This window comes from Lacerta agilis, chromosome 2, assembly GCF_009819535.1.
Source record: "Lacerta agilis isolate rLacAgi1 chromosome 2, rLacAgi1.pri, whole genome shotgun sequence".
In the NCBI taxonomy this organism is placed as follows: domain Eukaryota; kingdom Metazoa; phylum Chordata; class Lepidosauria; order Squamata; family Lacertidae; genus Lacerta; species Lacerta agilis.
This window is the reverse complement of record NC_046313.1, coordinates 79,379,522-79,391,964: the sequence shown is the minus strand read 5'-3', so window position 1 is coordinate 79,391,964 and position 12,443 is coordinate 79,379,522. Positions and strand designations below refer to the sequence as shown.

The 12,443-nt window shown below is 41.1% G+C and overlaps 1 protein-coding gene across 2 annotated transcripts in view; it reads left to right on the top strand.

Moving 5' to 3' along the window:
• The window catches only part of ARHGEF3 (Rho guanine nucleotide exchange factor 3), a 121,893-nt gene that overhangs the window by 25,129 nt on the left and 84,321 nt on the right, over window positions 1-12,443 (top strand). For both annotated transcript variants that reach the window (XM_033140957.1, XM_033140956.1), the window contains one exon: window positions 10,880-10,946. In XM_033140957.1, coding sequence (XP_032996848.1) covers window positions 10,880-10,946 — 67 coding nt within the window. The remainder of the gene's footprint in view (window positions 1-10,879; window positions 10,947-12,443) is intronic.

Sequence of the window (12,443 nt, the reverse complement as noted above, 5' to 3'; positions counted from 1 at the left end):
ACTAAAACTGAATCTGAGAAAACACAGTTTCATTGATAAACAGTATATTTGTTGTTGTTGTTTAGTTGTCTAGTAGTGTCTGACTCTTCGTGACCCCATGTACCAGAGCACGCCAGGCACTCCTGTCTTCCACTGTCTCCCGCAATTTGGTCAGACTCAGGTTGGTAGCTTCGAGAACACTGTCCAACCATCTTGTCCTCTGTCGTCCCCTTCTCCTTGTGCCCTCCATCTTTCCCAACATCAGGGTCTTTTCCAGGGAGTCTTCTCTTCTCACGAGGTGGCCAAAGTATTGGAGCCTCAGCTTCAGGATCTGTCCTTCCAGTGAGCACTCAGGCCTGATTTCCTTAAGAATGGATAAGTTTGATCTTCTTGCAGTCAAGAGTCTCCTCCAGCACCATAATTCAGAAGCATCAATTCTTCGGCGATCAGCCTTCTTTATGGTCCAGCTCTCACTTCCATACATTACTACTGGGAAAACCATAGCTTTAACTATACGGACCTTTGTTGGCAAGGTGATGTCTCTGCTTTTAAAGATGCTATCTAGGTTTGTCATTGCTTTTCTCCCAAGAAGCAGGCGTCTTCTAATTTCGTGACTGCTGTCACCATCTGCAGTGATCATGGAACCCAAGAAAGTAAAATTTCTCACTGCCTCCATTTCTTCCCCTTTTATTTGCCAGGAGGTGATGGGACCAGTGGTCATGATCTTAGTTTTTTTGATGTTGAGCTTCAGACCATATTTTGCGCTCTCCTCTTTCACCCTCATTAAAAGGTTCTTTAATTCTTCCTCACTTTCTGCCATCAAGGTTGTGTCATCAGCATATCTGAGGTTGTTGATATTTCTTCCGGCAATCTTAATTCCGGTTTGGGATTCATGCAGTCCAGCCTTTTGCATGATGAATTCTGCATATAAGTTAAATAAGCAGGGAGACAATATACAGCCTTGTCGTACTCCTTTCCCAATTTTGAACCAATCAGTTGTTCCATATCCAGTTCTATCTGTAGCTTCTTGTCCCACATAGATATTTCTCAGGAGAAGGATGAGGTGATCAGGCACTCCCATTTCTTTAAGAACTTGCCATAGTTTGCTGTGGTCGACACAGTCAAAAGCTTTTGCGTAGTCAATGAAACAGAAGTAAATGTTTTTCTGGAACTCTCTAGCTTTCTCCATAATCCAGTGCATGTTTGCAATTTGGTCTCTGGTTCCTCTGCCCCTTCGAAATCCAGCTTGCACTTCTGGGAGTTCTCGGTCCACATATTGCTTAAGCCTGCCATGTAGAATTTTAAGCATAACCTTGCTAGCGTGTGAATATTTGTATATTTGCTTAAGCATTTATATTAATTTGTCCAAGATGTTTGCTATTAGTTCACTGCTACCCTATTTTTAAGGTGTACACTTTTATGTATTTATGTGTTAATGGGCAACTACCGGTAAGTGTTTTTTGTATGTATACCCAGACTTCATGCTTCCCTTGCTTAGTACTAAGGAGGCCTGACTATATTTGCCTGTTTTCTAATAAATATTGAAAGATGGGTTCTCAGCTTCAGCAACATACCGGTATTTCCTTTATTCTTCCCCTGGGGTATTTAGGGGAGTAATTTAAACTTTAGCATGGATGTAGTAATTTCTTAGGTGGCTTATGGGTATTAAGTGCTAATTTTAAGATGATGTGATAGTGACAGCAATAGACATTTTATATCAAATAAATTTCCATTTGGGTAGACTGTTATAGCATTCTGTGAAGTGAAAAGTATGATGATCTTCGTTCAATGAATAAATATTCAGTTTTTGCTTGACACTGATACACTGCAGTGAATATTATTCTTGTATCTTGCATCCTGATTCTGGACACATTTACTTGTAAGTGAAACTCTTGGATTCCAATCAATCTTAACATTCTGTGTTTAGAATTATAGCCTCAGTGCACTATACAGGCACTCTCCACTTAAACACATTGCATTTAGTGTGCATTGCCATGAAATAAATATATAATTTGAACCTGGAAATGGTAGTGAAACGGCACAAAAAGAGTGGTGGAGAGCTGAAGAGTGGGGGCGGGGGCAGCTTACACAGGTGATCTGTCTCACCACCCCTCACTCATTCACCCTCCTTGGCTTCCTTCTTCCTGGCCAGCAAAGCCGTTGCATTGGTGGGGGGTGCTCCATGCCTCTACCTGCATGCCTGTCCCTCATTCATTCGCTCATGTCAGTTTTGTTCCTGGGGCAGGACTTGAGAGTCCCTCCACCTTCTGATTATCATCACCCTCTTCCTTCCCACCCCACAATCAGGCAGTAATATTATTGGGTTGGGGGTGGGGGAGAAACTAAGTAAAAAAGAAGTCGTATCCAGCAACTTCCTTTTAAAAAAAACATTTTTATTTGGTTTTACAAATACAAAGTTATAGAAAAGAATCCAAATATATATCCATGTACAGAGATTTCTCCGAATCCCAGGTCTTCCCTCCATCCTCTCCATCGGGTCCCATTTTAAACATTTAATACTGCACATTCTTCAATATTCCAACTTTTATATCAATCCATATTATCCATGGTAATGGTTACACTACAAGTGAAATCAAAATCCCGCTAATGTTTCCATCTGCTCACAGTGGTCTCCTAAAATTTTCCAATTCTTTTATAAAGTTTTTATCCTCTTGGTTTCTGAGTTTTCCAGTCAGTTTTGTTATCTTGGCATAGTCCATCAGCTTGGTTTGCCACTCCTCTCTAGTAGGGACTTTGTCTTCTTTCCATTTCTGGGCTCGGGTGGGATAAACAGGATCTGCCAAGAAAGAGACACTTCCCAGTCTCTCTCAACAGCACCCTCCTCCCCACTTTTCACGTTTGTGCATGGAGTCCACAAATGTAACCCCCGTGTAATTGGGCAACACCTGTATTTCAGTTGTTTATCGAAGAGTTATTTCATTTAATTCTAATGTGGTGAATGAATGACACTGCACAAAATGCAACTTGACCAGCTCAGGGCTGAGCTGATAGCACAGAATCACACTATGTAAAATGGCAAGTTTTTTAAAAAAAGATTGGTTGAAGAATTCTGGAAAGTTCACTACATGTGCACATTTGCGAGAGAGAGAGAGGTCCACATTTGCAGTAAAACAGAAATTCCTGGGCACTCTGTGTTTCCAAGATAAGCAGAATTAAAACTGATTCATGATACACCAGTTTGTGTTCCTGTCACTGCTAGTTATTGATAATAGTACAGTGCTAGGATTCCCGTTATAGGAAACTCTGCAGAGTGAACTGTGTAAATTATGCTAGATTCTGTTCCTTCCCTCATCATCCACAGTCAAATTCATATTCTTTGTTTATTTTCCTTCTACAGCATGACTCAGATTTTAACAACCAAGCGCAAGTGAAAACATGGTTCTTTCATGTTCACGTTCTGGATTATATTTTAGAGAGAAGGCGAACTTGCTTTAATGTCTGCAAACTCAGCTGAAGAGGACGATTTGGTCTGTGACCGTTTAATAAAATTTGATTTGATAATGTCTGCAAAACAAATTGTCCTCTAAACTGAATATTTGTTTTCAAAAGCATGATCCTTTTTCCATTTTAAGATGGTAGAAATCAAGTTATTAAAAAACAAAAATAAAGATCTCTGATCTCCTGCTTGCTCCTGACAGTGTATATTTTAAAAAGAAAATACTATGTGGCTAGCTGTTCGGTGTTAGGATGGGTGAGCAAACCAAAACGGGGATGTATTTAAATGTATAGTTAAAAACGGGACATGTCACAGGAAAAACATAGGAGGAAAGACATAGTATGGTTTGTGTGTGTGTGTGTGTGTGTGTGTGCATGTGCACGTGCATGATGGGAATAGTGAAAACATGGATGAAAAATACAAAATAAACCACCATGTAATTTCAAGCATGCTCTGGCATAAATAGCAGTAAATGGTTACGTCTGATGTAAATAGTTTCCACATGTTACAAGGAATTATCTAATGTTGGGTTTTGCAGACTTCTGAGCTACTGCTACACTGTATACTGTATACTGTACACTGCTACTGCTACACTGTACAAGTAAGTCATTGTGCTTTAATCGGTTTTGGAGCGATTGTATCAACTCTGTGTTTTAGTCTGAAAACTTTTCATTCTAGGAAAACTAGAACACTAGACATTTTTCTTTGCTCTAAAGCAACTGTGGGGGTGGTAAATTGGTTTGAGGCTACACTGCTGAGTGGAGGTTGACTTGCTGCATAGTTTCCTCCCTGCCTTCAGCAGCTTTTAGCTGTGGTGGGAGGGGTGTGTGTGTGTGTGTGTGTTATATGTATATAGATAGGTAGATTGGTAGGTAGGTAGATGTAGATGTAGATATGTAGATACATATTCCATTAGTGCAGAGGAAAGTCTTTCCTGCACCCCAGCACTATGCCCCAATCCAGTTTGGGCCTGTCTTTTTTCTTTCTTTTTTAAAAAGCTTTATTGAGTTCTAAAACAATTACAAAAAAGAGACATAAAAATACATTTATACATATATACGTAAAGTTATGTGTAAAACAGTAAACAAAAAAACAAAAACAAAAGACAATCTGTGCCCCCCCCCCCCCAATATCAGCTTCCAGCCTTCCTGTTATTGCGGTTTGTACTAACTATGTTTTTTTGTATACCTACTTTTTCTTCTTCTTACTTAACTTACTCTTGAGACCCACTTATACATTTGTTAGAAGATTGGCTCTTTCCACTATGTTTTCCATATAGTTCTTAAAAGATTCCCAATCTCTTTCTACTGCTTCATTTGTCACTCCTTTTACTTCTCCTATTTTTCTAGCCAAGTTCTGATATTCTAATAATTTTATTTGCCAATCTTCCAAGTTTGGTATTATTGCACTCTTCCAATTTTTTGTGATCAGGAGCCTCGCTGCAGTTTGGGCCTGTCTATAACTGCTTTTATGCTCAGAAAGAAGTTGTCCAGATCCATAGCTGTCAACCTTCCCTTTTTTTGTGGGAAATTTCTCTATCAGTACTATAGTCTATAGTATAGTACTGAGAGGGGAATTTCCCGCAAAAAAGGGAAGGTTGACAGCTATGTCCAGGTCCCCCATGTCACATTTTGTTTGGTCTTCATTGAGAAAGTATGTATGCATTACTGTTTACTTCAGCTCCACCTTGCTCCCACCACGGGTGTTTGACGTTAATCACAATCCATACTTATCCTGTAGCTTCTTGAGAAAGATGCCTCAAAGCAGCTGCCATCTGATTGGAAAATTCAAGTCGTGGTTAAGCTGAGATATGTACAGTTGAGATAGCCATTGCACATGCACATGTGGCATCTTCCTTGAGCAGGAGTAGTGCAGGGTTTGCAGGTGCAGGAAAACCCATCAGGTAATGTGCATCAGGTGAAGATACCCCCATCCTATGTCTAGTGTGTATGGCAAGTACAAATGTGACTTGAAACACCCTGCTGCATTTCAAACCGCTAATGTGTACATACTCTAAATATGATTATCTGGGCTGTATTATTTTACAGAGCTGGTGTGGAGTTTGTGGGACTGAATGCTCCTCCTGACAAAACAATTAAAATAAAATAAAAATCCCTCTGTATAGAAAACTACCATATCTGGGAGAAAGGGCTTAATAGAGCTGTCTTTCTGACTTGCTAGTTTTTATGTGGTTTCTTTTTCTTTTTTGTTTGCATGGAGGAGCATTAAGAAATGTCCTTCTGCCCCCCCCCCAAATCTAGTACACTCTAGAGCAGGGGTGGGGAACCTGTGGGCCTCCAGATGTTGCTGAACTATGGTACATCTCCCATCATTCTTGACTATTGACTATAGGGTATGAAAATAACATGTTTCAGAAAATAACAATTATATTTTAAAAATCATGCAGTGTAGATTTCGATGAAACTTGTGTGTGTTCTTCTCTTAGCTGACATTCTGAATGAAGAAGCTTCCCAGGGAATTTCATCAGGTATTACTCCAGTGTATTCAGTAGTTTTCTCTGTAGAAATTGCTATGACAACACTGATGCAAGAAATATTCCTACAGGAACCCAACTGTGACAACCAATAGCTTGAAAACATTTTCATTTTGTTAGATCTTTCATTAGGTTAATAAAATGACCCTGCAGAGATAATGGAGCAAGTATTCAAAGTGCCTGTTTTACCAGGAAATGAAAATTAAATGTATATGCAGAATATTTTGCTGGAATGCTCTTGAGTGAAATCTAAACCTAAACATTAGTTTTTAAATCCAGTATTAAGAAAAGAATGCAGTCATACCTTGGGTTACGGCCGCTTCAGGTTGCGTGTAAATCCGATATCAGGAATCACAAGACAGAGAAACCAGTAGGAGAACACTTCAATCTCCCAGGACATTCTATAAAAGATCTCAAAGTAGCTGTCTTAATTCAAAGAAATTTCAGAAATAGACTGGAAAGAGAAGTGGCTGAATTACAACTAATCACCAAACTTAAAACCACGGAGAAACCTGGTCTGAACAAAGACATTGGATTCTTATCTCATTATACATAACAAAGCTATCTTTAGCCATCTCACCCCTTGCCTTTCCCTGCAAGACTAATTACAGCCGTTAAGAGTCGTCAACAGGTTTTCCACACCTATCTGCTGATCACCCATTCCCACCACCCTTCTGAGCAATACCCCTCCCCACTCCCTCACTATATTTAAGGATCTGGTGACTTCTGTTTCAGTGTATCTGAAGAAGTGTGCATGCACACGAAAGCTCATACCAGGAACAAACTCAGTTGGTCTCTAAGGTGCTACTGGAAAGAATTTTTGATTTTATTTTGACTATGGCAGACCAACATGGCTACCCACCTGTAACTGCCTAAGTATCAGAGTAGCTCAGCTAAGAAGTCTGTTTTTGGTAATTGTTAAATGATCTGATTGGAAAAATGATTGGAGAAATCAACTAGTTGTTTCTTCTTGTTCAGCACAGGTCTCTTAACATCAGAGTGAATATAGACTGATTCTACCCATCCCTTTTGCCTGCTGATATAAAAACAGATATCAGAAGCTGATATCAAAACTTTCACAGGTATTGTCTGTCCTAACTAGAATTTAATGTCCCCAAACTTCTTGGACAAAGATTCCCAAAGTGAGGTGGACAGCTCCTAGTACCAGTAAATTAATGCTTTGGCAAACTTCCCAGTTGGTACAAGACTGAGCCCTGAATCAATGTCAGTTTCAGAAGGAGCTGAGTTTAAGTCGGAGGGGAGATTCATTCCTGGTATTGATAGTTAACCTTGGTAAAGCAGAGCTACCTTGTATGGACCTCGATAATCAGAATATGAGTGTATGCCTTTGAAGGATGATCAAGGTCAGGAAGTCCCTGGGCCTGACAGCAGCATAGCTAGCTGCTCGGGTGCCCGGGGTTGCGCAAAAGCCCTGTACTCAGCACGCTGCACGGAACCTCCACGGAGTCTGCAAGCCCCACATTGCCGTTTTGGGCAGCGCAGAGCCTGCAGGTGCCCAAGCCACCACGTCACTCCCCACGAGAGACATGTGGCTGGGGCGCGCTGCAGGCCAGGCGCCGCGGTCACCTCCCTCAGTGATGACACCTGGAGCAGCCCGCACCCACCGCACCCCCTTCCTACGCCACCAGGGCCTGATTGCCTGCCAGATGGATTTGATCTTCTCAGTATCCCATTAGATACTGTGTTTATCTTTTGTGTGTGTGTGCACACTACTAATGAGTCACTTCAAATCCAGGGTGACTCAAGAACACGGAGTGTACTGATGATGGTTTCTGTGCCCGCCCCCACCTGTGTACCCATCCACTGATTTAAATAATTCAGTTGAACTTTATTTCCCCCCTGCAAAACCTCAATATCATGTTGTTGTTGCTTTTTGTTTCAAAACAAAATAAAATCCACATAAATCTATGAAATTGACATTCTTGGAAATATGATTGTTCTATCTCTCTTGAATGGAAGCACTTGACTTGCTTTTGGATAGTAGATCTAAATGATGTATAATTCTTCCCTCCTCCACATACCCAAGTGCAAGGTGTTGCAAACTACAAGATCAGTTTGACTCATAGTCATTTGGAAACTCTGAGATGACTCTGGTGTGTTCCTAAGCTAGCCAACAAATTGTGCCTTTCGGGATACTCTCACTAGATGAGCACTTGACTATGTTACCAAGCCTGCATGTGCCCATAATTGCACAATATACACTAACATGAGTGCCAGAATTATGACAATAAATAAACCAGAAGTGTGGTCAAAGTACCTGTATGTATTTGTTCAGATCCCTTTTTATCTGTTTCCTAAAACAGTAAATTTGATTATTTCCTTTACAGAATGTGCCAAAGTGAAATAAAGTTTGACAGGTTGTTCTAGGTCAAGATTACATTGCAAAAGTGCATGGTCGGCTCTTGGGAGTTGTCTAAGGAAAAGGAGTGCTAGATGCTGGTAATTATAGAAGTTAATTGGAGTTGCGTCCTCTTGATTCATGCTGATAACAAGAGAATTGGCTGTGGTAGGAAAACAAGCCCCCCTTTAAGTGTTTCTTTTTCCTCCACATGTAATAGACCATAATAAGCTAATCATTCCCCACCCACCCCCAGCCCAGTGGGACACAGGTTGATTTCACAGGCTTCAACACTTTGTTAATTAGTAATTGTGGTCTGTGAATGTGGTGTTAAGATTGTTTCCATTTCCTGTGAAGATGGTTTTGACAGTGCAAACACAGTAACAGCAGAAGACAACTATCCTCATGATCTGTAAAGTGGTTTGCTCTGACTGAAACATCAAAGGAAATGTAGTGTGTTAAAACTGGCAAAAATAGAATTCAGAGTAGTGTTGTAAGAAGGAGGGAATTGTTGTAAGAATATTAAGGTCATTTATTTATATATAATATTTTTTATTAATGTACCAAGCAAACAAGGCCACATGTCTGAAGCAGCAGTCCTGACACCATTTTTTGACTCCCAGCTGACCAAGTGTTTTCTCTGCCAGGAGGGAGGAGGTGAGCAGCCCTCTGCCTGAGTGCCAGATGATGGGCCATTTCCCTCACAAAGGACAGCCATTAGCCTCGCATTAGCCCTACCAGCCAGGGCAGGAAACCTTTTGTTTTGCAGAAATGTGTGTCTGGGAGGGGTCAAGGAGGGATGGCACAGGTGTGAGAATTCTCAGGTTACCTCCTCTGACCCTCCCAATTTGTGATGTAATTCTGATGTATGTATGATGTATGGAGGGGTGGTCTTGAGCTGGAGGGGGGAAATTTCAAAAGTCTATATAGGAGCTTGCGCTCCATTGTTCAAGGTCATTTGCCTACAAAACACCCTGTTGCAACAGCGATAATAAAGACTTTGCTTCTCAATCTTCTCTGGTTGGCCTCTGTTATATTCTCCTACCGATGGAGAACCTAAAAGGGCTCTTGTATACCCCATAAGGGAATAAAGGCAGATTTTTTTTTATATCAGAAGTAAGACTGATCTCTAGAAATTTATCTCTGGCTATTTCCATATAGCCTAGAAAACGTAGCTTGCATAATTTTTTCAGGCTTAATTATTTCGTGAAGATAACCTATAAACAATTACATGTCCCACTGCAAGGCTCCAAGCTTTTGACTCAGATGTTTGGAAGAATGCACAGCTCAATTTCATTTTTGCAGGGTCCAGATGGCCTGTTTCCTTTCCATCCTCTCCTCCAAGTACAGTCATACCTTGGAAGTCAAATGGAAATGTTTGGAAACCAAAGTGTGGCTTCTGATTGGCTGCAGGAGCTTCCTGTAGCCAATCGGAAGCCATGGAAGCCCCGTCAGACGTTTGGCCTCCAAAAATACCGGTAGTTCACAAACTGGAGCAGCCACTTTCGGGTTTGCGGCATTTGGGAGCTAAAACGTTCGAGAACTAAGCTGTTCGAAAACCAAAGTACGACTGTATTGAATTTCTTCCAAGTAGAATTCTTGCAGTTTTCAACCACTGGTATTCAGAGGTATACAGTGGAGATAGAACATAGCCATCATGGCTAGCAGCCATTGGTAGCCTATCCTCCATTCATATTAAACCGTTTTGCCGTAATGAAAAGGAAGTACAGTTACTTAAAAGTAGGTGATAGGAGACGAAAAGAGTTCATGTAAGAGAGGACTGGTTCTGTTGCTAAACAATTGTTCAGTGAGCTTTGGAGAGCCTCTGACTTGCACACATACCCTTCCTTCTTCAATGTGGCTATGAGAAAGAGTTTGGAACGTTTCCATCTCCATCCAGCCCAGACACCAAGATCTAGCTCCGAGGGCCTTCTGATGATTCCCTCATTGTGAGAGTTGAGGTTACAGGGAACCATGCAAAGGACCTATTTGGTAGTTGTGCCTTCCCTGTGGAACTACCTCCCATCAGATGTCAAACAGATAAACAGCTATGTGATTTTTAAAAGACATCTGAAGGCAGCCCTGTTCAGGGAAGTTTTTTTTACTATTTTTGTTGGGAGCCATTTTTGTTTTGCAGACATTAAAGCAAGCAAGCAAATCCCTTTCTGCTTTAGATTACCTGCAGATTACTGTGTTGTCTGATTCTGGACAAATGTGATCAATCATAAATATGTTTAGTTAAAATAATCCAACTTCAAACCGTAGGTAATAATAATAATAATAATAATAATTTTTATTTTATTTTATTTCTACCCCACCCATCTGAACTTGGCTTGTTTCAACTAATTGAGGTTAATCTTAACCACACTTTGACCAGATTTGGATGACACAGGATGCTGCAGCTACTCTAAAATGGAAGTGGAAGCTTTTGATAGACTCATTCTTATAATGCTAAACCAAGGTTTAGTGTTCCATTGCAAATCATGCCTGGGAGAAAGCACTGAGGTGTTGTTCTCCAGCCCATTTTGATAATGGAATCTTGACAGCTAAAAATGCAGGAAACAAATGCTTTTTTTGTTTCATCTTGCAGGCCTAAACAGCAGCAGCAGAACAACTTTTCCTTGTTTACTTCCACCAAAGGCTGGAATTTCAGAGGGGTAAGGGATTTTGTTTTAGATGATTGATTTGTGTTTGTATTTTCCTTTCTTACACTCTTTTTTCCACCCACCAGAGTGTAATTTACAATGCAAACTGAGGTATGATGAAGTAATTAATATTATGCAGAGTCAGACCTTTAAAGGCCCCTGAAGATACAACTTCAGAAACAATTGCTTAACTTGTACTTTTGTCAGGGAGCCAATAAATTATTGTGTACTGTATGACACTTTCATAAGAGGTTATATTTATGCTGGCAGAATTGTTTTAATGTACTGTAATCAAATTCTCGGAGAATAAAGGAATTTATCATCTTCTGTAGGCATTCTTGGTCGACATGAATTATCTAGACCAGGGGTCAGCAACCTTTTTCAGCCGTGGGCCGCTCCCCCATCCCTCAGACCATGTGGTGGGCCGGACTATATTTTTGGGGGTGGGATGGGGAAAATGAGCGAATTCCTATGCCCCACAAATAACCCAGAGATGCATTTTAAATAAAAGCACACATTCTACTCATGTAAAAACACACTTATTCCCATACTGTCTGCGGGCTGGATTGAGAAGGTGATTGGGCTGCATCTGGCCCCCGGGCCTTAGGTTGCCTACCCCTGATCTAGACCCATTCCAATCTGGGTTCAGCCTTGGCCATGGTCCTAGCTTGTCTTGGTCACTTTGATGGATGACCTTTATTGAGAGCAGGACAATAGGATGCAACTTTGCTCCTGCTTCTCTGTCTCCTTGCAGCTTTCAATACCATTGGCCATGGTATCTCATTGACTGGTTCCATGGGATAAGAATTGGGGGAACCATGCTACATCGCTTCCTGTCCTGCCTATGTGGCAGAATCCAGAGAGCAGCATTGGGAGAGGTCCTATTTTATGCCAGATGTTATTTGATATCTATATGAAGCTGTTGGGAGTGTTCATTAGGCAATGTCCATAACAACTGAATTGGGAGAGGTTGTGCTATGCCCTGGACCAGTGTATGGATGGTGGCAAGTAAGCTTCAACTGAATCCTGGCAAGACAGAGGTACTGTCAGTGGTTCACATATCCATGAAATTGGCCAATTGCCTGTCCTGGGTAGGAATGCACTCTATCTGAAGGAGTAGGAACACAGTCTGGGGATGCTTCTGTATCCAGCTTCATTGCTGGAAGCCCAGCTAGCCTCAGTGGCTAGGAGTGTCTTCTGTCAACTTCAGACTGGGATAATTTGTCCACAGCAGTTTAGGCACTGGTAATTTCAAGACTGGATTACTGCAACACTCTATGTGGGGCTTTCCTTGTGCTGTGTCTGGAAACTGCCATTCGTGCAGAGTGCTACTGGATCACAGCTGACAGGGGTGTTAAAATATCTGCAACAGTTGCCAATTTGTTACCAGAACAAATTCAAGGTTTTACTATTAGTATATAAAGCCCTCAACAGTTTGGGACCACTTTACTTGGAAGCATTGCTTCACCCAAAATATGTCCACTTGACCCCTTTGATCTGAGGAACTGG